At 42.8% G+C, this 26,816-nt stretch overlaps 1 protein-coding gene across 1 annotated transcript; it reads left to right on the top strand.

The window, feature by feature from the left end:
- The first annotated feature begins 207 nt into the window (after positions 1-207).
- On the top strand, positions 208-26,325 carry LOC311231206 (interferon-induced protein 44-like). Its single transcript, XM_084317746.1, has 8 exons — positions 208-282; positions 5,462-6,027; positions 6,793-6,847; positions 7,396-7,588; positions 12,531-12,683; positions 12,827-12,998; positions 13,081-13,181; positions 22,510-26,325. Exons 2-8 carry the CDS (start codon positions 5,553-5,555, stop codon positions 22,705-22,707), a joined length of 1,347 nt encoding a protein of 448 aa, XP_084173872.1. The 5' UTR covers positions 208-282; positions 5,462-5,552; the 3' UTR covers positions 22,708-26,325.
- Positions 26,326-26,816: the final 491 nt, after the last annotated feature.

Genomic DNA, 26,816 nt, shown 5'->3' with positions numbered 1-26,816 from the left:
AGGTACACAACAAACAAACTAGGATCACATTGTTCACTGCTTCATCTCCACTTTAACCAACTTCGAAAGAGTGCCTAAGCTTAACCGTCGAAAGAAGTTGCCGTCATGCTCTAAACTCTAACCTTAACCAACTTCGAAAGAGTGCCTAACCAGTGTAGAAACAGGCGTCGGCCAATCAGAGAGCGTCTCCGAGAAATGCGCCTAGGAAAAAAAAATAACGCCCCCTTGAGAGGATTCTCCGGAGCTGCTGCAGAACTTTCGTTTTCGTTTTCCCCGTAAACCGTAAGTAACAAGAATTATGAATAGCGCACTTTTTACAAGAGTAATGTTTACATTTTCAAAACTTACTACGGTGTAACTTCCTGGTATGAATTAGTACATATAAAACATCTACGGGTTCCTACTGGTACTTGTAGAAGAATAAAAAAGAAAGTGCTAGTATTAGTAAAGTAAACTACTCCCTAATCCTAGTGTTACGATTATTAACAAAGGTAAATATGAAAGATAGAAGCCAGTTCAGAACATAATTTATTTCTCCTCTCACCTGGAGTGCTATCTATCCATCCATTAGTTATCATGTTAGCTCTCAATTCGTTCCTACGTAGGCCTAATATTTAACACAATTTTGTTAGTAGACACGTTTGTTAGGATGTGGCCAAGCTGTGGAAAATTTGAAAAATAGTCTGAGGCAGGTTGTCATCACCCGGTGGTTTGTTTTTATTTTCTCTTTTCTTTTGTTCACCAGTAGAAAGACGGGCTGCAGCACAACTAATTACAATAACGTAGCATTTATATAGAAATGCCATTTGAAAATAAGAGCAAAAAATCCAAAACTATTCAACTTTTCATGCAAACAAAATAACAAATAGGCCCTTGGCTATGTTAACTAGTTCCCAGCCTTGATTGAATTGATTGACAACTTTATTAACAGATTGCAGAATGGGTACAATACAGTACGGCTCAATACACACAATTGTTAAGGGGAAGAGAAAGACTTTCGTCTTGTTTACATCAGGGTCCCCCATTTTAAATTCATAATGACATTTATGTCATACACAACATATATGACATCATGACATATAGTCATGACAGGTATATAGTACTGTTATATTTGTGACATATAAGATATGCAAATATACAGTACTGTTAAACAGATATCCTATAATATACATATGATGGGGAGGAGACTCTTTGAAAGCGGTTTTTAATGTGTGTAGGGATTCACATTTTTTTTATGGCTGTGGTGGGTAGGGCGTTCCACATTGTTGTGGCATAATTGCAGAATGTGTTTAGTCCCCTGTTTGTGCCGAATCTGGGTTGAACATGATTTGTGGAACTCCCTCTGGTGTTGTGGTTGTGGTATTCACTGACCTTTGGGAAGTATTTCGACATGTACATGGGTACCTTTAGTGGTGTAGTGTATCTTGTAGACCAGGCCCATTGCAAGTTGCTGTACTCTGTCCTTCGTCTACTCTAAGTCTAAGCCATCCTAGGTTGTCAAAGTGGGCAGGGGTGAGGTGGGTTTTAGGAGTAAGATCAAGCAGTAGTCTGACCAGTTTGTTTTGTGATGTTTTGTAATCTTGTTTTTAGCGCCTTTGAGGTGCTTTGGTACCATGAGGTGCAAGCATAGTCGTAGTACCCTTGAATGAGTGCTCCTGCCAGAGTCTGGTATTCTTGTTTACCAGAGACTCAGAGAGGAGATCCGGTACAATCTTGTTCGTTGGCTGACTTTTTTTTATCACATTGGTTGCCATTTTGTCATAGGAAAGATTTGCCTCTAGGATGGAACCCAGGTATGTAATTTCATCTCTCCTTTTGACAATATTGTCACGACTGTAACCGAGAAGCCGTTGGTCTTGCTGAGTTTGTTATTTGATCCGAAGAGAATGGACTCTGTTTTACCCAGGTGTGTAATGATAGTTTGTTATCAGCGAGCCAGGTGCAGATTCTGCCGAGTTCCGAGCTGAGGGTTTTCTCAACCTGTAACTTGTTCTTGTCAGAGACTAGCCTGCTTCTACTTCCTCCTGATAGGAGTCTATATCACAGGCTTTATCCTGGAAGCTCCTCCTACAAAAACAAACCAAAATCACAAAACAAGGTGTGTGTATGGCCAATGTGCATCCTACTTATAGGGAATGGGATAGCCCCATGACAATGTTATTCACTGACTGTGCTGGAGCTTAAAGGACTGTATATACATTTCACCTTAGGGGGTTGGTCGGATGCCTTAACTGCTAAACTAATTGTACCAAATTACACAACTGAGTAAATAACTTAAAATGGAGTCACCTAGACTAGAAAGAGCGAGGAAACTGTTTGAATCATAATGCCATTTTTATATAAACAAAGGGGGGAAAAACATACATACAAATATTATTATTACTTTATACAATTCCTAATTAAATACTATAGCTAAATTTAGATGGGCGCCCAAATGGTTCTATTAAAGTGTTCTGGCCAACGTTGCCGCGGTTACCGTTGCAGCAGAGGAACAATTCCCTCTGCAGGACGAGAGAGGTGGAGAGAGTTAGTAATCCTGGTGGTGAGAAAGAACCCGGATGGGTTCTGTAGCGAGGAGTAGTCGACCGCTGCGTGGTGATGAAGGCGGGAAGACGCTGCCCGGTCCGATAGGCGCCACCAGTCTGCTCCTGCAGACCAGATGCTCCGCTGTGGTGTATCCGAGTGTCTCCCTCCGCTCAGTAGTGAGCATGCAGATAGCCAGACTAAAGACACGCTGGTCGCCTCTGTTCAACAGGCTAGTGCTAGTGGCTACAGTTGTGCTAGCAAATGACTGGTTGTGTGCCTTTTACAGAGTCCCTTCGGCACAGACCCTAACTAAATGTCCTCCGGTCTGTGCTATATATCGTCTGATATGTCCAGTACAGAGCAGCTAGCAACGCATGAGCATCAGGCTACGTTAGATATTAGCTCCGAGCTAGCTAGCTTATGCTAACTGCTAACGATTGATTGAAATTGATTGATTGAAAACTTTATTAACAGATTGCAGAATGGGTACAGTACAGTACAGCTCAATACATACAATTGTTAAGGGGATGCAGACCAGAGAAAGACTTTCGTCTTGTTTACATCAGGGTCCCCCATTTTCAATTCATCGTAACATATATGACATACATGACATACAGATAGACAGTACTGCTACATCTATACATTTATGACATACCAGATTTGCAAACGATAATGGGAAATACTATAGTTAGCTGTAATCCGCTAATCCCTGACGTTTACTAAACATCTAATGAGCTGATTACTAAAACTCACACTCTCTTGGTGGAATAATGTCCGCTTGGTAAGCAACTTTACATCCCTGGTCAAACTATACGTGGATGCATTTCTCCGTCTCTCCATCTCTAAACAAGTCCAGGCAAGTTCAACGTGAGTTCAAAGTCTACTACAGGAAGTGACGCACGATTACTAAACACTTCCACCTCTGGCCCAGTAGATGGCAGCATTGATTGATTGATTGAAAAGTTTATTAACAGATTGCAGAATGGGTACAGTACAGTACATCTCAATACATACAATTGTTAAGGGGATGCAGACCAGAGAAAGACTTTCGTCTTGTTTCCACCAGGGTCCCCCATTTTCAATTCATCATAACATATATGACATACATGACATACAGATAGACAGTACTGCTACATCTATACATTTATGACATATCAGATTTGCAAATACAGTACTGTTTGTGATACAAAAGTGTCCAGAAAAGGAGTGTATATACATTTGGCGTAGAAACTGTACATTGGAGGAGGTTGGTGGGGTGGGGTTGGGTGGGTTGGGTGAGGGCTGTACATTGGAGGTGGGGGGGGGGGGGGGGGGGGTTGGGTAGGGGACACACACACATTTTACACTGTACATTGGAATGTTGACAAAGCCTTACTTGGTCATTTACTGTACAACTAGGTTAGGACATTTGTAGGGGCCAGTTTCGAATTGCAGTCTCACGTAGGTGTTTTTTGAGAGTGTTTTTGAAGGTGGGTAGTGATTCACATTCCTTTACAGCTTTAGGCAGGGCGTTCCACATTGATGTGGCATAATTGCGAAACGTGTTTAGTCCCTTGTTTGAGCCGAATCTGGGTTTTACATGATTTGTGGAGCTCCCTCTGGTGTTGTGATCGTGGTATTCACTGACCTTTGGGAAGTATTTTGACATGTACATGGGTACCTTGGTCGCATAGTGTATCTTGTAGACCAGGCCCATTGCAAGTTGCTGTACTCTGTCGTCTACTCTAAGCCATCCTAGGTTGTCAAAGTGGGCAGGGGTGAGGTGGGTTCTAGGAGTCAGGTCAAGTAGTAGTCTGACTAGCTTGTTTTGAGATGTTTGTAATTTGTTTTTTAGTGCCTTTGAGGTGCTTTGGTACCATGAGGTGCAAGCATAGTCGTAGTACCCTTGAATGAGTGCTCCTGCTAGAGTCTTCAGGGTATTCTTGTTTACCAGAGAGGAGATCCGGTACAAGAATCGCGTTCGTTGGTTGACTTTTTTTATTACATTGGATGCCATTTTGTCACAGGAAAGATTAGCCTCTAGGATGGAACCCAGGTAGGTAATTTCATCTTTCCTTGTGACAATATTGTCACCCACTGTAACCGAGAAGTCGTCAGTCTTGCTGAGTTTGTTATTTGAACCGAAGAGAATGGACTCTGTTTTGCCCATGTGTAATGATAGTTTGTTGTCGGCGAGCCATATGCAGATTTTGCCTAGTTCCGAGCTGAGGGCTTTTTCAACCTGTAACTTGTTCTTGTCAGAGACCAGCAGGGCTGAGTCGTCCGCAAACAGGAACAAGTTGCAGTCACAAGCTGACGACATGTCATTTGCATAAATTAGGAATAGTAGCGGTCCTAGTATGCTTCCTTGTGGAACACCACAGCTCACTGTGAGGGGGGGGGATAGGGTACCGTTTACTTCCACCATCTGTTCCCTCCCCTCCAGGTAGGATTGTATCCAGCTCACTGATAAACTATCAAAACCAATTGCTTTTAGCTTGTCAATCAGAATGGTGTGATTGACAGTGTCGAAGGCCTTTTGTAGGTCCAGCATGACCATGCCGCAGTATTTGCCCGCGTCCACCTCTTGTTTGATGTGGTCGTTCAAGTAGAGAAGGCATGTGTCAGTGGACAGCACTGTCACATAACATGAGATGCCTGTCACATAACATGAGATGCCAACAGTAGGCAGACGGTGTAAACATTATGTGGTGAGGGGGTAATAACTGAGCTCCCACATATTTAACAGGTCTAATGAACTTAGAGGGGGACATCTTAGGTCTATTTCTACCTAACTGCAGACCATTCAGCACACTGACAGTAGGCAATACACTGTGTAAATATCTCTTGATTTGTTTTTCATTGTTATTAATGCAGTTGTGTGTCCTAAGAATTACCTATCCAAGACTGTACTGTAACAGTAAGAATAATGCAACTCCTTTAATTGTGTGTTCAGACAGAGACTGTGCACTGAATGAACGAAGTGGCCCATTGAATCCAGAGGACCCACAACCATTAACTAACCCTACTGAAAGCACTCTGCCATCATGGATCCCAAACTAACCAAGGACCAGGAGAGAGAGCTGGGCACCCAGTTGGGAAACGTCAGCCTCAAGCTGCTGTACAAAGCCAGTGTCCACGGTTTCACAGCAGCTGCCTTCCACCAGCGATGTGATGCCCAGGGTCCCACTGTGTCTGTGGGCTACAATTCCACTGGCTTTGTTTTTGGAGGCTACACCAGCAAAGCTTTTGACCAAACTGACCAGAAAGTGCAGGATGACAAGGCATTTCTTTTCACTTTTAGTGGGGGAAATCTCGTCAAATATCACTGTACCAACCCCGCACATGCAGTGAGAATGAATTCCAATAATAATGGTCCTTATTTTGGAGAGGAATTGGTTCTGCTTCATAATGGCAGACCTGTGGTGTATAGCAAACCAGGGGCAGATTTTAATTCCAATGCTACAGAAATGCATGGCAACAACCTCCAGCTAACTGAATGTGAAGTGTATCAATTTGAAGGTGAGTTTAGTGTCTGGATGTATTACTATTCATACACCTTGTCTTTGCAGGCCAGATAGGCTATATGTGCAGATTTCAGATGTTTGCTGTACTGTATACTTTATAAAGCAGTGTTTAGAAGAAAAATACTCTTGTTGGAAAACAAAAACAAACTCACACTTTAATTAATGTCTTGGTTATTGAAAGGTCTGTCCCCATTGATGCTGTACATAGACAGTACATCCATAACAGGGCCACTGTCTTTGATGACACATTCATGAATCAACTATTATAACAACAACACATTTAAGTATGATTAATTGACCATGATTGTGTTTGATTTCAAAATAAGCATCCCTTTGTCAAACTTACAATTTGAACGATAACACCTGGTTTTACTTTTGCTAGCATTGGATCACAGCATATGAACTGTTGTGGTGACTTCAACAGAACTGCAGTTTCCATTAGCATCCTTTGAGATCCAACAACTTGCACAGACGAACATTAACTTAATAATGCTGATATAAGTATTTTTTTGTGGGGACATTTCTTTAGCAGCCTACTCTTATGCCAGTGTTTGGGGAAGGGGAGGGCAGTATGATTATTACTTTAAAATCACCTTGTTGAAATTGTTGATTATTCATGAACGTGACATCAGGCAGGCCACACAGTACTTTTAGGATTGTGCCATGGCCATGTGAACTCCTTATCCTACTCTAAAGCTGGACAATGGTACGTTTGACAGATGCAGGTACAATTGTAAAAGCTGTTATTGTAACCCAACAGAGAAGAACATGAAGAACATGGAAGCGCCATGGAGAACCATTATCTGGGAACATGAGTAAGCTTTTAAAATTATAGATCAAAATTAAAATGTGCTGTGATGCTATGTAGAAAGAATAATGCAGCATTTAATCTTGTAATCAGTACATTTATAGAGGCTTTGCAGTACATTTATTTTAAAATGGCTGCCTGTAATGATTGGTAACCACTTTTGGTAACCTAACTTGGTAGAGTAGGTAAAACATTGAAAAAGCAGCCTCTTTGGTATTGCTTTTTTGGTATTACAATTTCTGTTAGTTTTTTTTCTATGTATTTCTCATATATCAACACATCGAAACCATTGTCTCCCCCAACATCACACTCCTATGCAGAAAGTTGGACATACAGGTTGTAGAGGCAGCTTGAACACTACAACAGAGAATAAACGGGCTCATACAGAACCAAGCATTTCACCGTAAAAAGGATGTGTATTTTATTGTGACAATTAATAAACAAACTTGAAACTTAGACCAATTCAGAATGTTTATGTCTTGAGGTTTGAAACAGTCTATATTCTACAGGCTGTAATGTGCTCAACTGGTTGGTTGTTTCCTCTCGCTCCCTCAGGACGAAGAAGGAGCTGATGGAGAGCATCGCGCTCTATAGGCCCGTCAACTACGTGTCCCAGGTCCGGGTTTTGCTCATCGGACCCGTGGGGGTGGGGAAGTCCAGCTTCTTCAACTCCATCAACTCCATATTCAGAGGCCATGTTACCAGCCAGGCCATAGCTGGCAGCTCTGGCACCAGTCTCACCACTATGGTATGTTGGTTCTGCTCACTTAACTTCTTTCTATAAAAACTTACTTTTTGCAACTTTTCTTCTGCTCATTCATCAACTTGTACATTATTGTATGGGGCCCTGACTTCAAAGTCATGAGAAACAAAGCATAATAACTATAACATTCAGAAGTCCTTCTTCAGAAGGGAACTGCAATAAAATCAACCTTTCATTATAGTGCCCCTACTACATGGAACTCTCTTCATATCTCGCTGAGGATGAAACTACCTATAACACAGGGGAAGTTTAAAGGTTTACTTGCAGGCCTGCCTGCAACAGTCTGTAATAGGGATGCACCGATATGAAAATTTGCCACCGATACCGATTGTTCAACTAACACAATCGGCCGATACCGATACCGATTCCGATATTTGTGGCAACACATTTTTTTTTAAATATTTTTTAAATATATTTTTTTTTTTGTAATATTTTTTTTTTGTAATTTTTTTTTTTTTTTTAACTACTGTATATTTGTGTTACAAATTGTGCTCACCGATATGAACATAGGCCTCTTTACTTACTTAAAAAAAGGAAACATCAAGAAATAGCACTATCTCTCCCAGTATGTTCTGCAGGGCTGCATCTAGATACTAGTTCTCCCATCATGGTCTACCTGCTGGGCTGCAGCGAGATACTATTGTCTCAACCAATGAAATTTTGATTGACAGTCGATTCTGCCAATTACGTCACACACCGCTTGCACCCGCCTCTGCTGTTACCACCAATCGGCAAGCCGTATACATTTTTTACTTTGGCTTTTGTCCGCCATTGATTTTGAGTTGACGAGAGGTTTTCTAGAACAACAACACGGCGCGGCTGACGTTTAGCTTTTAGCTCCGCAGGATGACTTAAATGAGGCATAATGATTTTACTGCAACTAATGTTATAATAAAACAAAGCCTTTCTATACATGTGTCTGATTGAAAACGTTATTAACAGATTGCAGAATGGGTAAACCTCAGGGCTCTGTGAGCAACGGAAGAAACTGAGCTAGTATGAACGCTTGCTACGTTCGGGTAAATAATATGCTGATGTTATTGAACGTGTAACACTAACTATATAACGTTAATGCCACAAAACGAATGCCTTGTTAATCATAAGTAGTAACTTTGATGCAGTAGCTTGTGTGTGTGTGTGTGGGGGGGGGACTGGGGACGGCGTTGTGCAGGTCGCGAGTGAACTTTTTTTTGTCTTGACGCTACACAAATTGATGGATATTTATCGGCTACTGCCATCGGCACATTCGAGCTTCAACAAGGCACTTATCGGCCGATACCGATACCCGACCGATACATCGGTGCACCCCTAGTCTGTAACTGTTTTTGACTCGGCCTACTTATATTAGTTTAGGGCAGTATGGTCTTTCAGGTTGGTCTTTGTTTGTCCTCATTTGGGACGCAGTTTCCGGTGGGGCGTGTCGTGGTTGGAGGGGACGCGGGTAGTTTGAGTGTACTTGGATTGTTTGTGTGTGGTGGTGGGGGTATCGTTTCTGTGGGCTGCTTGTTGCCTCTGGTCCTGGTGGCCTTGCCGGTGCGGGGGGATTGGTGGGTTCTATGTTTTTGCGCTCGGATTCTGTCGGGTGGCGGATCGTGTGCTCCATCATGGCCGTGCCGGGAGGGGGCGGTGATTCTGGATGTTCGGAACTTCGGGTAGATGGACGTGGTGGTGGTTGGATGGGGGGGGGGGGGGGGGGGGGGGCTGTGGCGTTGTGGGTGGTCTGGGATGGCACTGGGACCTTTTGGGGTGTTGTGGTGGGTTCTTCATGTGGGGAGTCCCTGGGGTGTCGGTGGGTTGGGGGAGATGGGGCGCTGGCCAGGGTCTATCGGGAGCGCATGCGGGGGGCTGGTGTTCGACTCTGGGGGGGGGGTTTGGTTGGAGCCTATGGCTTCGGCTGGACCTTTCCCGGACCTTCCCTGGAGTTGGGTATTGGTCTCTTGCGTGTGCTTTGGTGGATTTTGGTTGGTCTTCATCGTTGGGCTCCCTCGATTCGCTGGCTGGTTTTGGGGTTCTTTGCGTCCCGATCCTGCATGTCTTCTCATTTGGCCGCTGTTGTGTTTGGAGTCGTGTCTCCTTTGGCGTGGCTGCGGGTCCTTGGGTGTGTGGCCTGTCATTCCTCTGTGGAGGTTGGGGATGTGGGATTCGCTGGTTTTCCTCGTGATGGCGGGGGGATGATTCCCGTCCCCGTGCATGGAGGTGTGAGTGCCGCACGGGCTGTTTTGTGTTTTCCTTCAGTCATGACATGCTTTATCGGGGGGTGCGCCTTGGATGGGGATGTGGTAGGGATTGATGTGTGGGTGTTTTGGGGGGACTGACTGTTCTGGGGCGGTTCACATGCCTTCGAGCGACATTGTACCTTTGTACTTATTTTATGCCATTATTAAGTCTGCACGTTTACATTGCACTACTTTTATTGTCTTTTATACCTATTCTTATGTCTGCAATTTATGCATTGTTTTATATTCTGTCAATCTGTGTGCTGATTTTATGCCTATATTCATTTTATACTATATAGATAGTTATTAATATGTATTATTGTTATATTGTAGAAATGTGTGAATTGAAATGGCTGTAAAGTCTAGAGTCAGACGACATTGAAAATGAGGGTGACCTCAATTGTCTTTTTGAGTATATAAAGGTAAAGAAAAGATTTTTTTTTATATATATTTAAGTTTTTCCGTGTCTTAGCTCTGCCTATTCCTCAACTATTCTATGAACGAAGAAAGATTTCAGCAAGTCTCCTAATTCCATCAATATTGTGCTGTCAGGACAGTATTAGGAGTGTGATTGTCACCCAAGGCTAATAAATGTAGGCTAAGTCACCAGTCAGCCATCCAATGGGAGATGGGGGTATGGTGCCTGCTCAGATTGCACTGGTGGAGTGGAGGGGATAAAATTGGTGAAAATGCAGCTAAATTGTGTCATACTCCAATGTTTGATGGAATATGACGAGTGACATCTTGGTGACATCTCCTCGATTTTACCCTCGTTGTCAACAACCAGGAAATATTGTCACATTGAAGTTGATAAATCAGACTTTCTTAATATGTCATGTATGTCTGTAACGATTCAACCCCACAACGATTCGATTTGATTACGATTCTCCAGGCAACAATTCAATATTAATTTGACCACGATTCGATGCGATTTGACCTTAGGATCGATGCATTGTTACACCCCTAATGTCAAGTATTTCGTTTTGGGAGAGAGCTAGGTCTTCGACACTGTCAATCACACCATTCTGATTGACAAGCTAAGAGCAATTGGTTTTGATAGTCTATCAGTGAGCTGGATGCAATCCTACCTGGAGGGGAGAGAGCAGATGGTGGAGGTAAACGGTACCCTATCCCCCCCCCTCACAGTAAGCTGTGGTGTTCCACAAGGAAGCATACTAGGTCCACTACTGTTCCTAATTTATGCAAATGACATGTCGTCAGCTTGTGACTGCAACTTGTTCCTGTTTGGGGACGACTCAGCCCTGCTGGTCTCTGACAAGAACAAGTTACAGGTTGAAAAAAAACCTCAGCTCAGAACTAGGCAAAATCTGCATATGGCTCGCTGATAACAAACTATCATTACACATGGGCAAAACAGAGTCCATTCTCTTCGGTTCAAATAACAAACTCGGCAAGACCGACGGCTTCTCAGTTACAGTGGGTGACAATATTGTCACAAGGAAAGAAGATATTACCTACCTGGGTTCCATCCTAGAGGCAAATCTTTCCTGTGACAAAATGGCATCCAATGTAATAAAAAAAGTCAACCAACGAACTCGATTCTTGTATCGGATCTCCTCACTGGTAAACAAGAATACCCTGAAGACTCTGGCAGGAGCACTCATTCAAGGGTACTACGACTATGCTTGCACCTCATGGTACCAAAGCACCTCAAAGGCGCTAAAAACTAAATTACAAACATCTCAAAACAAACTGTTCAGACTACTGCTTGACCTTACTCCTAGAACCCACCTCACCCCTGCCCACTTTGACAACCTAGGATGGCTTAGAGTAGACGACAGAGTACAGCAACTTGCAATGGGCCTGGTCTACAAGATACACTACACGACCAAGGTACCCATGTACATGTCAAAATACTTCCCAAAGGTCAGTGAATACCACGATCACAATACCAGAGGGAGCTCCACAAATCATGTTAAACCCAGATTCGGCTCAAACAAGGGACTAAACACGTTTCGCAATTATGCCACATCAATGTGGAACGCCCTACCCAAAGCTGTAAAGGAATGTGAATTACTACCCACTTTCAAAAACACTCTAAAAAAAACACCTACGCGAGACTGCAATTCGAAACTGTCCCCTGTAAATGTCCTAACGCAACCCCCTCCAATGTACAGTAAATTACCAAGTATGGTCTTGTCAATATTACAATGTACAGTTTTGCTTGTATAGTTGTACAGTGTCCCCCACCCACCCCTCCTACCCAACCTCCCCCCCACTCCTACCCAACCTCCCCCCACCCAACCACCTCCAATGTACAGTCCCCCCCCACCTACCCAACCTCCTCCAATGTACAGTTTCTACGTCAAATGTATATACTCTTTTTTCTGGACTCTTTTCGTATCACAAACAGTACTGTATTTGCAAATCTGGTATGTCATAAATGTATAGATATAGCAGTACTGTCTATCTGTATGTCATGTATGTCATATATGTTACGATGAATTGAAAATGGGGGACCCTGATGTAAACAAGACGAAAGTCTTTCTCTGGTCTGCATCCCCCTAACAATTGTATGTATTGAGCCGTACTGTATTGTACCCATTCTGCAATCTGTTAATAAAGTTTTCAATCAATCAATCAGGTGGGGGCGCTTTATTCATTTATGTGTCTTTGCTGCCCTCTTGTGGTCATAAAACGATTATTGCATCTTTAAAATGTAAAAGGATACATTACTATCCACCCTACAGTTCCGTACTTACTCTGTGAAAGCTGGAAGAGGTGGCAAGACTCTGCCCATAGTCCTGTGTGATACGATGGGATTGGAAGAAGCCACGGGGGCCGGACTTGATGTGGCAGACGTTAGCAGCATTCTGAAAGGTCACATTCCAAACAGATATCAGGTGAAACTTCCTCTTACATTTCTGTATAAAAACCTTTTAATTTCTTTCAGTAAAATATCAACATAGTAAGTGTTGAGCATATAGAAATAGTTTTGTTCCTATGAAACAAATAATAATTGTATTCCTTCCCATGTCTGGCTTAGTTCAACCCCTCAGCCCCTATGCAAGCAGAAGACATGGGATATTGCAAGACTGTGAGTCTGAAGGACAGAATCCACTGTGTGGCGTATGTCATAGACGCCAGCAAGGTCTCCATCATGTCCGCCAAACTAGTGGAGAAACTGTCGGCTATTCGCAAACAGGCCAACCTGTCAAGTGAGTTGTTTTTAGTGGGGGTCACAGTGAGAGACTCTCTTACCTGTTCCAGTTCATCTGACGGTGAGCTTCCTCTCCCCAGGTGTCCCTCAGCTGGTCCTCATGACTAAAGTAGACGAAGCATGTCCATCTGTGGCAAAGGACCTGAAGGACATTTACCTGAGTCCATATATCAAGGAAAAGGTGAGTTCTATTTAAATCATTTACCTGAGTCCATATATCAAGGAGAAGGTGAGTTATATTTAAATCATTTACCCGAGTCCATATATCAAGGAGAAGGTGAGTTCTATTTAAATCATTTACCTGAGTCCATATATCAAGGAGAAGGTGAGTTCTATTTAAATCATTTACCTGAGTCCATATATCAAGGAGAAGGTGAGTTCTATTTAAATCATTTACCTGAGTCCATATATCAAGGAGAAGGTGAGTTCTATTTACATCATTTACCTGAGTCCATATATCAAGGAGAAGGTGAGTTCTATTTAAATCATTTACCTGAGTCCATATATCAAGGAGAAGGTGAGTTCTATTTAAATCATTTACCTGAGTCCATATATCAAGGAGAAGGTGAGTTCTATTTAAATCATTTACCTGAGTCCATATATCAAGGAGAAGGTGAGTTCTATTTAAATCATTTACCTGAGTCCATATATCAAGGAGAAGGTGAGTTCTATTTAAATCATTTACCTGAGTCCATATATCAAGGAGAAGGTGAGTTCTATTTAAATCATTTACCTGAGTCCATAATATCAAGGCGTCGCCACCGACCAGTAGGAGCGACCAGGACTCATACCCCACCGGCTTCCCACCCGTGAACACTGAACACTGCCAAATGTGTTCGTAGGGATGACTGACCAAGCCGGAGGTACCGCTGACAGCTGGATTGGAACCCAGAGTCTCTGCGGTGGTAGGCGAATGCTCTACGCTACCCAGCCGCCCGACATAGTCATACTTGAATATCTGGAGGTTAGACAGTATGAGGGTCTGTGCAGTATTCCTGGGGTTGGAAGGAGTTATAGGTACTCAAATTCTTTATTTGTCAAATACACAACAATACAGGGGCATTGCAGGTAATAACATTTTTGTGTTACGAGCTCAGACTTAACAGTGCACAATTAAGAAACAACAATGAATACAAGAATGGTAACAATAAGTAGTGGTAAGATAAAATAGTCACTTATTCAAGCTGTGGCTGACATCCTTTTGATAAAGTGCCAATGCTCAAAGAGACCGTTGATCTCTACGTTCTTTAACACATTCAGTGCCACGCCTCTTACTCATCATTAACCACTCATGCCACCTAACCCTTAGGGGTCACGCTGGAGCTTTGAACCCGTCGGCGGACAACAAAAGAAATTAGAATCCCTCTTAAATGCTCAAAAAGGACATCTTTTCAGAAATCGATAAAAATAGAAAAATTGCCATTTCTAGTGCTTTGACATGTAAGGTATACGTCCCCCAACTTGCTAAACCTAATACGACTTGTAAATACGTTTAATTCTTGCTAGATGGCATGATTGTAATAATCTCCATTTGCGATAAGAACTACATTGCGTCACGAAACGCACATACATGGACGCGCGCACACACACAATAGCGGCGTGTGCGCTGTGAATAGGTGTTACACCCCCGCAGAGGCGTGAGACTGGTATCAGAGCCTACCCCCCCATCCAAATTCTAAACATAATAATGTATGAATTATCTGTTGCAATAATATCCACGGGACTCAACTTTTTGCAGTCGTTTCTCCTCTCCTGTGTGAGGAGTCTGAGGACATTCGCGGACATTCTCTCAGATAAAAAAAAAAAAAGCTTACATACACACACACACACTCTCGCTCTCTCTCAATTCAAATGGGCTTTATTTAACATTAACTACTGTATGGCAGAGTGCGTCTGTGTATACGAGGTATGAATGATCACTGGCTGCTGTGTGACGAGTTTGCTCACCCGCGCTGTCGCGCTATATAAATCCAAATCATTATTATTATTATTATTAAACTCGGACCGCTTTAGTTGACAAGCTTACATAAATTTCGGGTCATTTCATAATAGCAGTGTGGACCAGCTCTGTAACCAGCTCTGTAACAACGCATCTCGCTAGTTGACAGCTTACGCATGATGTAAAAATTGCAACGTTTCAACTAGAAAGGTAGGCTCAGTAGAGCCCAAATCTCTACCAGACGGGAGCTTTCTCTCTCTCTCTCTCTCTCTCTCTGTCTGAGAACCCAGGTTGCTTTCTAACCTATACTAAAGACATGCCTGTGAAGTGTCATCAATCACTATGGCAAGCGCACATCCGTGGACATGTACACACACACACTTTCTTTCTTTCTTTCTCTCTCTCTCTCTCTCTCTCTCTCTCTCTCTCTCTCTCATTTCTCTCTCTCTCATTCTAGAGAAATACAACCACAAATGCAAATGGCAAGAATATCCTCTTTTGTGGTGTATGTGTTCAGATAGAAATGAACCTCTTGATCTCTGCTGTACTGGACCACAGAGACGCGGTCTTTGTTTTCTCCCACATTGAGTTTCTCCACCACTCTCTCAACAAAATTACGCATAGCTGGGAATCCATTCCTTGTGCCGTCAGAACCATCTAGAAGGAATACTACATCCTTTCTGGCAGTGTCATGATCAACTATAACGGTGGTTGGTACAGTACTGTAAATACCATCTGAGTAGAGTAGAAAGTAGAGAGGTGAAGACCTGTTCTCTCTCTCTCTCTCTCTCTCATTCAAATGGGCTTTATTGACATGAAATCTGCCACACGTGCTGTCAGGGTCAAACCAGTCTGGATTGATGTTGTAGTCTGAAAAAATGCCAGGAAATGCTCAGAGAATTTGTTAGGGTTTGAAACCGACCCCAAACGCAAACGGCACAGAGAGAGTTGTTTCAGAGTTAGCCAAAATCAAGGGCGTGTTTATTTACTGAGTAACAAGAATGAATTAGGTGGTGAACAGCACAAACTGGGAAACAGGCATGTGAGGAATGTTTGCTGCTCTGCAGCTTCTCCCAGAAGGTGATGTTGTGGAATTTGTCCGTGACGTCTGAGCCGCTCTGCAGATCCTCCCAGCATATACTCCGGATGGAGGCGGAGAGGGAGAGAGAGAGTCCGAGTTAGCTCAGCGCACAATTGAAACTGACAGGTGACTGGTGAGGTGATTTGTCCAAACAAGTAATCCAAGTGACAGATCTTCGGTGTGAAACACACAGTGAGCAGTGTCCAGAGTGAAAACAATTAGGTAATCCATACGTGTAATTCCAACAGACAAAAAGGTGAGAACAGTATGAACAAAAACAGGATCTCTTCGGTGCTTTACAAACACACAAAAAACGATAGATCCAAAAGACTGTTTACAAAAACTCACCAGAGCGCAACGCGTAAAGCGGGCAGATCAAACGAGGCGGCCGCTTCGTAACGGGGAAGCAGGTTCTCCAAACGGAATATTTCTCGAGAGTCCTGGGAAGCAGCGACGGGAAGGAACAGGCAAATGCAGGGAATGTTTCAAAACGATCCAACATCAATATTAGGGAGATCAGGGTATTTAAAGCCACGGGGCGCTTAATGACAAGCTGTGACAGCTGCGGGATGAAATTGATCATTGCTCCAGAAGCGTGTGGTTGGGAGAGCACCAATCAAACGGCATCTTACAGGAAAGAAGCGTGAGGCGCGGAATGCAATTAATTTAACAAAATACCTTAAAGGAACAGAGCGAGTGGGTGGGCAGCGGACAAAACCTCACAGAATTGTTGCATATATAGAACACAAATGTTCTAGAATGTTCGATTATGACATCATACTGTGACATACTCCTCCTGTAGCGTGAAAAAACATGCATTCTCATAAATATTACGATCAAATCTATTTTGTACTTGATGATACATTTGAAATTGGTTTGGTTATGATCATGTTATTAGTGTGTGTGTGTAAAAAAACGAATTAATAATATAATTATTATAAATGTCTCTCTCTCTCTCTCTCTTGAAATCTACAGTTACACATTGCTGTATTTAGTGAGGTAAATGAGTACAAGACATGTTTCACAGACACACACACACATACACACACACACATACACAGACAGACAGACAGACACAGACACACACACACACAGAAACACACAAACAAACGATCAAATTAAAAGCTGGATATAAATCTGCCACACGTGCTGTCAGTGAGTTTACTAAGTCAATGATGTCTTACTTTCACACACACGCGCACGCACACACACACACACACACACACACACACATTTACACATTACATTTACATCTAGTCATTTAGCTGACGCTTTTATCCAAAGCGACTTACAAGTTCTGTACGACAAGTCATCAGGAAGGGCACAACTCTATCAGCTGAGTAACTAACAATGTTCATCAAAGTGTTGAGTGCTACAGTGTAGGTTAGTATATTAGGACAAGTGCATGACAGTAAGGTTAGTTAGGGTTGGATTTGAATGTGTGTTGTTTGGCTTAGGTTGAATCCAGCCTCATCAATGAAAATAAATTCATGCGGCTGTGCAGCAAGTTCCTGCTGTTGTGTGAACAGGCTTGGCGTCCACCCCAGAAGGTCTTCTAGTCATTCTAGAGAAATACAACCACAAATTGTTATTGGTTTGCTTCTTTTTTTTTTATATGGTACAGTACTGTAAATACCATCTCTCTCTCTCTATCTCTCTCTCTCTCTTCTACTACTTTTGGATATGAGCATTTTTTCAATACCCAACTATGTAGTGGCCGCTTGTCGCTAGGCTAGGCCTCCTGCTGGGTCCATTCACTGGAATAACAAAGGAATGACTGGGCCTTTGCTCCAGGTGTGAAATGGTTCTAGTGACAATGATCACATTGAATTCTGGGAGTGTAGTTCTCTCATCAGATAGCTGAATGAACTTGGATCAAGTTCTAGTCCTATCCTGAAAAGTAGTTAGGATTTTACCAGAATGTTTGATAGGACATTGATTGAAAACTATCGTCTCAAATTTGACAATTGATGGCTTATTTTGAAGGTATGAATCTGTAATTTTACATTATGTAACAAAAAAAAGAGAATATTCTGAGAAGGTGGAGCTACAAACTTTAGACCTCAGGGGGTTAACCCCATGTAAACAGTCACCTTGTTTGTAGAGCTATAACCATATTCTATATTATAGCTATGGATACAGTACTATAGTCATTTGACACTGGGTTTCTTCCGGTCAAGATGCAAAAAAGAAATAATTTTTCCATCCATACGTTCCCGTGTTATACCGTGGTGAATATAAGTATGATTTTAGGGCGGTCTATCGTAATCCATGAAATGCTGAGTAACAACCCTACACGTCGATTACATTGTGGACTCTAGCGTTCCTCGCCTGAACCCGCTATTGTTCCGGATTCAAGTCCACATTATCGGTATTATGTTCCATCATGAACGCATGAAAGGGGGAGGGGTCTTTCTGATTATTCGAGCGTCGGTAACGGCATTCGCATTGAACACTAGACACGGTTACCAGCCCGATCGCTATGAAGGCATTGCAGGATCAGGCTAGAATTGACGTCAAATCGCTTACCTTCGGCCGAAAGTAATCCAAAAAGAATATTCCAATTTCTTGATCGCCATCTGGTAGATCCAATCCTCATTTGATCGACGTTATAAACGACCATAACATACGGATCAAGCATAATTGATGGGCTTCGATGTAACCGGCTGAACTGTGTGCTTCGCCGAGAACAAGAAATGAAATCTGAGACCTGGGGTCATTCCACAGCTGAGGATACAATGTTAGAAATGTAGCTCGATATCGCCGGCTGGTAGGATGCGGCCGGTACTGCACCTTCGGATTCCCACTATGCATTTTTCAGCCAACACACCGCACCCTGAGAATGAATCGGGTATTAAAATAAAATAAAAAGGAAAAACGACCCAGAAACGAGAATCTTTGTTTATGGCACTGAACCGTTGGGGCACGGGAAACGAGAATCTTCGTTTTTGGCAACCAACGTGTTAAAGGGGCCATATTTAGTTTTATTTTTAACTATTTGGGCAATTTTACACAATTCCTGTGAGTCTATGGAACACATCTGTAAGATTTGTTTTCAATTAAAATATTAAATGCATTGTTATGTATTTTTAATCAAGTACTTTTGTGCACCACTTTCTGCCCTTGCAAAGTTCAAGCTGTTTTTGGCTGGGCTCCGCCCATACTCGCAATGCGCTTTGAGTGACAGTCACCAACCTGCACTGGCAGATACCTTTGGTGGAGAGAGAGGGAGAGAGAGAGGGAGAGAGAGAGACAGATAGAGAGGGGGAGAGAGAGGGAGAGAAGGTGAGTTCTATTTAAATCATTTACCTGAGTCCATATATCAAGGAGAAGGTGAGTTCTATTTAAATCAGTTAGTGCTACTGGAAAAAGATCCTAGACATTAAAGAACGTAGAGATCAACAGTCTCTTTGAGCATTGGCACTTTATCAAAACATCCTAGACATTAAAGGGGCACTATCTTATAAGTGGCCTTTTCCAGTGGTTTGCATTGTTTTCTAGCAATGTGGGGTTGTACCAACACTGACTAGATGTGAAATCTCTAGCCCAGTGGTTCTCAAACTGTGGTACGCGTACCACTAGTGGTACTTGGTGGTACTGCTGGTGGTACTTGAAAACATTTCCAAAAAAGCTACATTTTTTTTATTTTTTTTTGCAATCAGACACTGAACTTAGAAGCAGGCCAGGCCAGTGTTTCTGGTTGCGGCAGCGCGATAGTTAGATAATCTAAGTGGGGAACAACCAGGAGATCACTGTGACAGAGAGTAATGCAGTCTAAACAGTCATAAATCTTTAATTCAACTTCAGCCCTGATCATAACCATTTATTTTTAGATTTCTTGTAATGACAATTGCTTGCTGTGTGAGAGAGAGAGAGAGAGAGAGAGAGAGTGAGAGAGAGAGAGAGAGAGAGATAGAGAATTAAGTACATTTGCTGAAATACAGTTGTTCTTAATTTTCTCACTTGCTATGTGAGAATGTTAGTTATTATGTTCTCAATGCCCCTTGCATTGTATGAGTTGTGTGGAAGCGTTTGCTAGTTCTAGTGCTATCCCTTTGTACATTGTGGCTGTGTCTGACAAAAGTTAACAATAAATAATGGTATTAGGAATACATTTGCCTTCTGCGTGAACTGTGCATAGCTGAATAGACTGTATTTTAACGCCGGTCATATGGTGGTACTTGGAGAGCCAGCTACGTTCTCAGGTGGTACTTGGTGTAAAAAGTTTGAGAACCACTGCTCTAGCCAGTCCCGTTTCTTCAGTTCAGCTCAGACAAGAACCTCCAACACTGAACAAAGCCATTCAGAATTGACTCGCTTGCTGACGTGAATAGGCACTGATCTGCCACCGCCTGCCCACAATCAACTGTGATTGGAGGAGTTAGCGTAACGTTGAGTAAGTATGAGCAAAACCAAGCGAGTGGAAATAATGCGGAAGCGGTTTCCCTGTCAGTCAGCACTTCCTTAAAAGAGAGAAAAAAAGAGAGAGAGAGAGAGAGAGAGGGAGGGAGGGAGAGACAGATAGAGAGGGAGAGAGAGAGAGACGCGCGGTGCGAGTCTCGGAGCGCACTGCATTGAGAGAGGGGGCGTATGTCTCTCTCTGTCAAGAGATCACTCGCATATCACTGCACATCGCTCCCACGCGCGCGCCCATATTCCCATCCGTGCAATAATATTCACAGGGGTATATATTGTCCTGCGAAACAAGTTACCAATGCATTGTCCTGTGGGATTATGCCCCCCGCAGCTAAATTAATTAGTCCCACAGAACCATGCGTCAGCACACACACACATGTCGCGTGTATGAGAGCCTCTTCTCTCTCCCTCTCTCTCCCCCTCTCTATCTGTCTCTCTCTCTACCAAAGGTATCTGCCAGTGCAGGTTGGTGACTGTCACTCAAAGCGCATTTCGAGTATGGGTGGAGCCCAGCCAAAAACAGCTTGAACTTTGCAAGGGCAGAAAGTGGTGCACAAAAGTACTTGATTAAAAATACATAACAATGCATTTTATTGAAAACAAATCTTTACAGATGTGTTCCATAGACTCACAGGAATTGTGTAAAATTGCCCAAATAGTTAAAAATAAAGCTAAATATGGCCCCTTTAACACGTTGGTTGCCAAAAACGAAGATTCTCGTTTCCCGTGCCCCAACGGTTCAGTGCCATAAACAAAGATTCTCGTTTCTGGGTCGTTTTTCCTTTTTATTTTATTTTAATACCCGATTCATTCTCAGGGTGCGTGTGTTGGCTGAAAAATGCATAGTGGGAATCCGAAGGTGCAGTACCGGCCGCATCCTACCAGCCGGCGATATCGAGCTACATTTCTAACATTGTATCCTCAGCTGTGGAATGACCCCAGGTCTCAGATTTCATTTCTTGTTCTCGGCGAAGCACACAGTTCAGCCGCGTTCATGATGGAACATAATACCGATAATGTGGACTTGAATCCGGAACAATAGCGGGTTCAGGCGAGGAACGCTAGAGTCCACAATGTGTAGGGTTGTTACTCGGCATTTCATGGATTACGATAGACCGCCCTAAAATCATACTTATATTCACCACGGTATAACATGGGAACGTATGGATGGAAAAATTATTTCTTTTTTGCATCTTGACCGGAAGAAACCCAGTGTCAAATGACTATAGTACTGTATCCATAGCTATAATATAGAATATGGTTATAGCTCTACAAACAAGGTGACTGTTTACATGGGGTTAATAGGTGGCATGAGTGGTTAATGATGAGTAAGAGGCGTGGCACTGGATGTGTTAAAGAACGTAGAGATCAACGGTATCTTTGAGCATTGGCACTTTATCAAAAGGATGTCAGCCACAGCTTGAATAAGTGACTATTTTATCTTACCACTACTTATTGTTACCATTCTTGTATTCATTGTTGTTTCTTAATTGTGCACTGTTAAGTCTGAGCTCGTAACACAAAAATGTCATTACCTGCAATGCCCCTGTATTGTTGTGTATTTGACAAGTAAAGAATTTGAGTACCTATAACTCCTTCCAACCCCAGGAATACTGCACAGACCCTCATACTGTCTAACCTCCAGATATTCAAGTATGACTATGTCGGGCGGCTGGGTAGCGTAGAGCATTCGCCTACCACCGCAGAGACTCTGGGTTCCAATCCAGCTGTCAGCGGTACCTCCGGCTTGGTCAGTCATCCCTACGAACACATTTGGCAGTGTTCAGTGTTCACGGGTGGGAAGCCGGTGGGGTATGAGTCCTGGTCGTTGCAAACAGCGGCTCCTACTGGTCGGTGGCGACGCCTGTTCAGCAGGGAGGGATCTGGGGGAAATAGCATGAACCTCTGCACGTGTTACGTTCCCCCGGTGAAACTCCTCGTTGTCAGGTGAAAAGAAGCGGCTGGCAACTCCACATGTAAACAACTAAATTGGGGGATGGGAGAAAATAATAGAAAGCCCAAAAAAAAGTATGAACCACTGTCTTCATGAGCCGTTCTGTTGGGGCGTTCCAGGCAAAGGAGGTGAGCTACCGCCTGGGCGTGCCGCTGTCCTGCGTGGTGCCGGTGAAGAACTACAGTGAGGATCTGGAGCTGGATCTGTGCTGTGACATCCTGCTCCTCAGCGCCGTTCGCCAGATGCTGCGCTACGCAGACAACTACCTTGATGACATCAGTGACCAATTTAGCAACATATTCAAGACACACGACTAGGAAGGCTTTTTGGGGCAGCTCTGGAGGGGAAGCAGTAACTTTATTGTGATATTGTCTTGATGCTTTGCTTAATAGGTAGAATGCAACCATTATGTTTTTAAGCTCACCCTGTGGTATAATCTCAGTTTTGGGGAACTCCTTATTTCAACAATATTTAGGTTTTGCTTAATCGTTAAAATTGTAATCCCCCCCCCCCCCCCCGTATTTCACAGTCCTGGAATCAAGAAGAATAGGCCTACCTGAAAATTAGGAATCCAGTGTCTATTGCGATATATCATAGCAATAGTTTTTTATTGAAAAAGTTGCCAACATTAGAGCTAGCACGTCCACCCCTACTTGTGACCATTCTATTACTACTGCCACCTGCCCTGCCACGTTTAGCCAGTTTGAGCCTGTGTCCCTTGCTCAGCTAGAGGAAATTATTACCCATATGAAGCCCTCAGGCTCCCCCCTAGACGTCCTCCCCCCTCACCTTATCAAAGAGGTCAGCAGGGTCATAGGACCAAATGTCCTAACAATTATGAACAACAGCCTTACAGGTGATATACCTGTACATTTTAAACATGCTGTGGTGCAACCGCTTATCAAAAAGCCTAGCCTGGACGCCTCTGTCCTCTCTAATTTTAGGCCTATCTCCAAGCTCCCGTTTTTATCCAAAATCTTGGAAAAAATTGTACTTGTCCAATTAATGTCTTTCCTTGACACATGGCATTCTGGAGGTCTTCCAATCTGGTTTTTGAGCACTGCACAGTACAGAGACTGCACTTTTAAGAGTTTTTAATGATATCCTTCTCGCCACTGACTCTGGTGACTCCCTTATTCTCGTACTTTTAGATCTCACTGCTGCCTTCGACACAGTGGATCACAATATTCTGCTCTCCCGTTTGGAGCACTGGGTTGGCATTAAAGGCCAAGCCCTGGGCCCTCATTCATCAACGTGGCGTAGGAAATGTTCTATTTCCACACGTAAGCACAGAATGTAGAATCGGTGCACGCACAGAAGAAACGGGATTCACCACACGTGCGTACGCAGGTTCTATGATGAATATGACTTTGATCCTACGTTTGAGCTTGTGCACTGTTTTAAGTATTTGCATACCAGAACCGCCCCGATTAACCATATACGGTAATGGAATACCCTCATGAAATGTGGAAAAATGGACTAAGCCGAGGGAAGCGTGTTATGAGACAGGCTGACAGACGTGTACACTTACGGTGATGTCGGATATGATATCTATTAACCATTGCTGCCTGGGCAGCGCAAACACTAATAAAGACCGTGCTGGAATATGACTGCCTTTTCCCGTGTTGTTTGATTAATACCCAGGGATTAAAGTTCTCCTCAATTTTATTCCAAATCGCGATGGATCTTCCGTCAATTTTCTACCTGCTGCATATGATTTCTAGAGGCATACTACAATCTATTTTGATGTCAGTATTGGGTAGCCTATATAAACAATAATACGAGAGCATATACAAGGACAATGAATCTCACTGCATGTATGATGTAGCCTGCCTTTCAATACATGAACTTGAATTCCATCATGTTTGTGTGCGGGACTCACAAGGCTGTTGTCACAATGGGTGGTACCGGTACAGTAATAACAGTCTACACAATATCACGATGGACCATGCCATAGCCTATGTTCTATTATGACATGATCTGTGAGACAAATGTTCTAGAATGTTTGATTAAGATATCATACTCTGACAGCATGCCTATGATCAACAAAAACGCGAACTTGAATCCCATCATCATATTTACATAGTCTGTCCACTATCTGGTGTCATTGCAATGCGTTTTTTATTCTTTCTTATACAGTAAAAAGGGGGAAGAACACTATATCGTGGGTGTTCATATGACTTGTATTCTGCTTACAGCTTCGAAATTCCACTTGTTTCGTTTAACGTAAAGCCTTTTAAATATAATCAAAACGTTCCCGTGTTTCTGCGGTCTGTGCGCAAAATAATAACGAGTTGAGCTACGCGGAGCGCAGTCAGTCAGTACACCCCGTATATTCCGATAACGCTATATAAACCATGCTGCATTCATTCTGAGAGAAAGATCTATTATTCCAAATGCTATTTATAGGGTTTTGACCATAATTACACTACTGTTGCTATTTTACAATGAACTATAATGAATTACGGTTCATACAGAACATGCCAGTGTTGAAACTAATGCACAGAAGCTCATTTCCTTGTTGTAATAATATATTCTACCACTGGGTGTCAGCTAAGTGTGCTCCGAGCTGTGCGTACACATAAGCACGGAGTCAAGTTCAAGTTGAAATTGATGAATCCCACTCTTTGCTTAGAAATGGTCGTACACACAGGTTAAGCACAAATCTGTGCGTAAGACACGTTGATGAATGAGGGCCCTGGAGTTTTTTAGATCATATTTGTCTGAGAGAAGTTTTTGTGTTAGCCTGGGCGACGCTGTATCCTCCACAGCACCTCTCCCCTGCGGGGTTCCCCAAGGCTCAATTCTCGGGCCAATTTTATTTGTGTTGTACCTGCTCCCCTTAGGGCCTATACTCCGAAAGCATGGCGTCTCCTTTCACTGCTACGCAGATGACAGCCAGATTTACATGCCATTAAAAAGAAACACTATCAACCCGGTAAAACCACTATTAGCATGCCTTGATGATGTTAAGGCATGGCTGGCATCAACCTGTCTTTGTCTCAATGACAGTAAAACAGAGGTCATGGTGTTTGGTCCCAGCAATGGTCATGTGCCTCCTCCTGGTGATTTGGGCCCTCTTGGGCTTTTTGTGAAGACAACAGTCACCAACCTAGGGGTGAAATTCGATTGTGACCTAAAGCTGGACAAGCAGATCAATACTGTGGTGGGAAGGAGCTTTTTCCAGCTTAGGAGGCTGTCCAAGGTCAAACGTTTTTTATCCCGTTCCGTTTTTGAAACGGTTATCCATGCTTTTATGACCTCTCGCCTTGATTATTGTAATGCCCTGTACGTGGGCGTCAGTCAGGCCTCCCTCTCTCGTTTGCAGTTGGTGCAAAACGCCGCTGCCCGTCTGCTGACGGGAACGCGAAAGCGGGAGCACATTTCCCCTGTGCTGGCTGCCCTCCACTGGCTTCCTGTGCGTTTTAGGATTGATTTTAAGGTTTTACTGTTTGTTTTTAAATGTTTGAACGGCTTGACAGACCTGCTGGAACCCTATGTTCCTCTAAGGTCCCTCAGGTCCTCTGACCAGCTCCTCTTGGCCGTTCCAAACTCCAGGCTGAAGCTTAGGGGGGACCGTGCTTTTGCAGTGGCAGCCCCAAAGCTCTGGAATGAGCTGCCACTGCATGTTAGGCAGGCCCCCACTCTGCAGGTGTTTAAATCACGCCTAAAAACACTTATTTGCTCTGGCTTTTGTTTTTTAAACCGTTTTTTGAGAGATTGGCCTTTTTATGTGACACATTGTACTGTTTTATTATGTGTTTTTATTACATTTTTATTTTTTATGTTTTATCCTATGTTTGTGGACTTGTACAGCACTTTGGTCAACTTTGTTGTTTTAAATGTGCTATATAAATAAAGTGGATTGGATTGGATTGGATAGCGTTAAAATGTGTTCAAGTGCCCTGAAAAAGGAATAAAATGTCTTTCTGGTTTACTTGTGTCCTCCTCAGTTGGTTGTTTCACTATTGGTTCCTCTGTATCAGATTTCACAAGGGTTCACTGAAAAATCCCCAGAGTCTAATGTACAGGTAATTACTAGTGCTGTCAGGCGATTAAAAAAATGTATCTAATTAATTACAGGATTTGTAATTAATTAATCTAATTAATCGCATAACCAATTTTAGGCCTGATATTCTATAATCATATTTCAAATTTCATGTGTCCGGATGGCAGAATTCAGTACTGTATCTACAAAACCTTCTGTTTAATCATCTTCCATTTATTCATTTGCTTAGATTTGTCAGGTCTGGTCAATTTTAGCATGGTGTCATTCACAGTCAAAGATTTTTTTTTTTTTTTTTTATTGAATTTATATTCTCATTTGGTTCATTACAATTTACTCAAGCCTAGTAACAGACACAGTATTTCTGACACTGGGAATACATTCCCTGAGATCCATAGATTTCCCTAGAATCGGATACCA

This window comes from Notolepis coatsorum (genome assembly GCF_963971535.1).
Source record: "Notolepis coatsorum genome assembly, chromosome: 6".
Lineage (NCBI taxonomy): Eukaryota > Metazoa > Chordata > Actinopteri > Aulopiformes > Paralepididae > Notolepis > Notolepis coatsorum.
The sequence above is the reverse complement of the archived record's forward strand: the minus strand, read 5'-3'. Positions and strand labels throughout refer to the sequence as shown.

What these genes read in the sequence shown, in the direction of transcription:
- LOC311231206 (XM_084317746.1), top strand. Translation starts at nt 5,553, where the DNA reads ATGGATCCCAAACTAACCAAGGACCAGGAGAGAGAGCTGGGCACCCAG. An exon ending in TGAAGTGTATCAATTTGAAG is followed by an intron (nt 6,028 to 6,792) that starts GTGAGTTTAGTG and finishes GTAACCCAACAG; the next exon opens with AGAAGAACATGAAGAACATG. An exon ending in ACATTCCAAACAGATATCAG is followed by an intron (nt 12,684 to 12,826) that starts GTGAAACTTCCT and finishes TGTCTGGCTTAG; the next exon opens with TTCAACCCCTCAGCCCCTAT.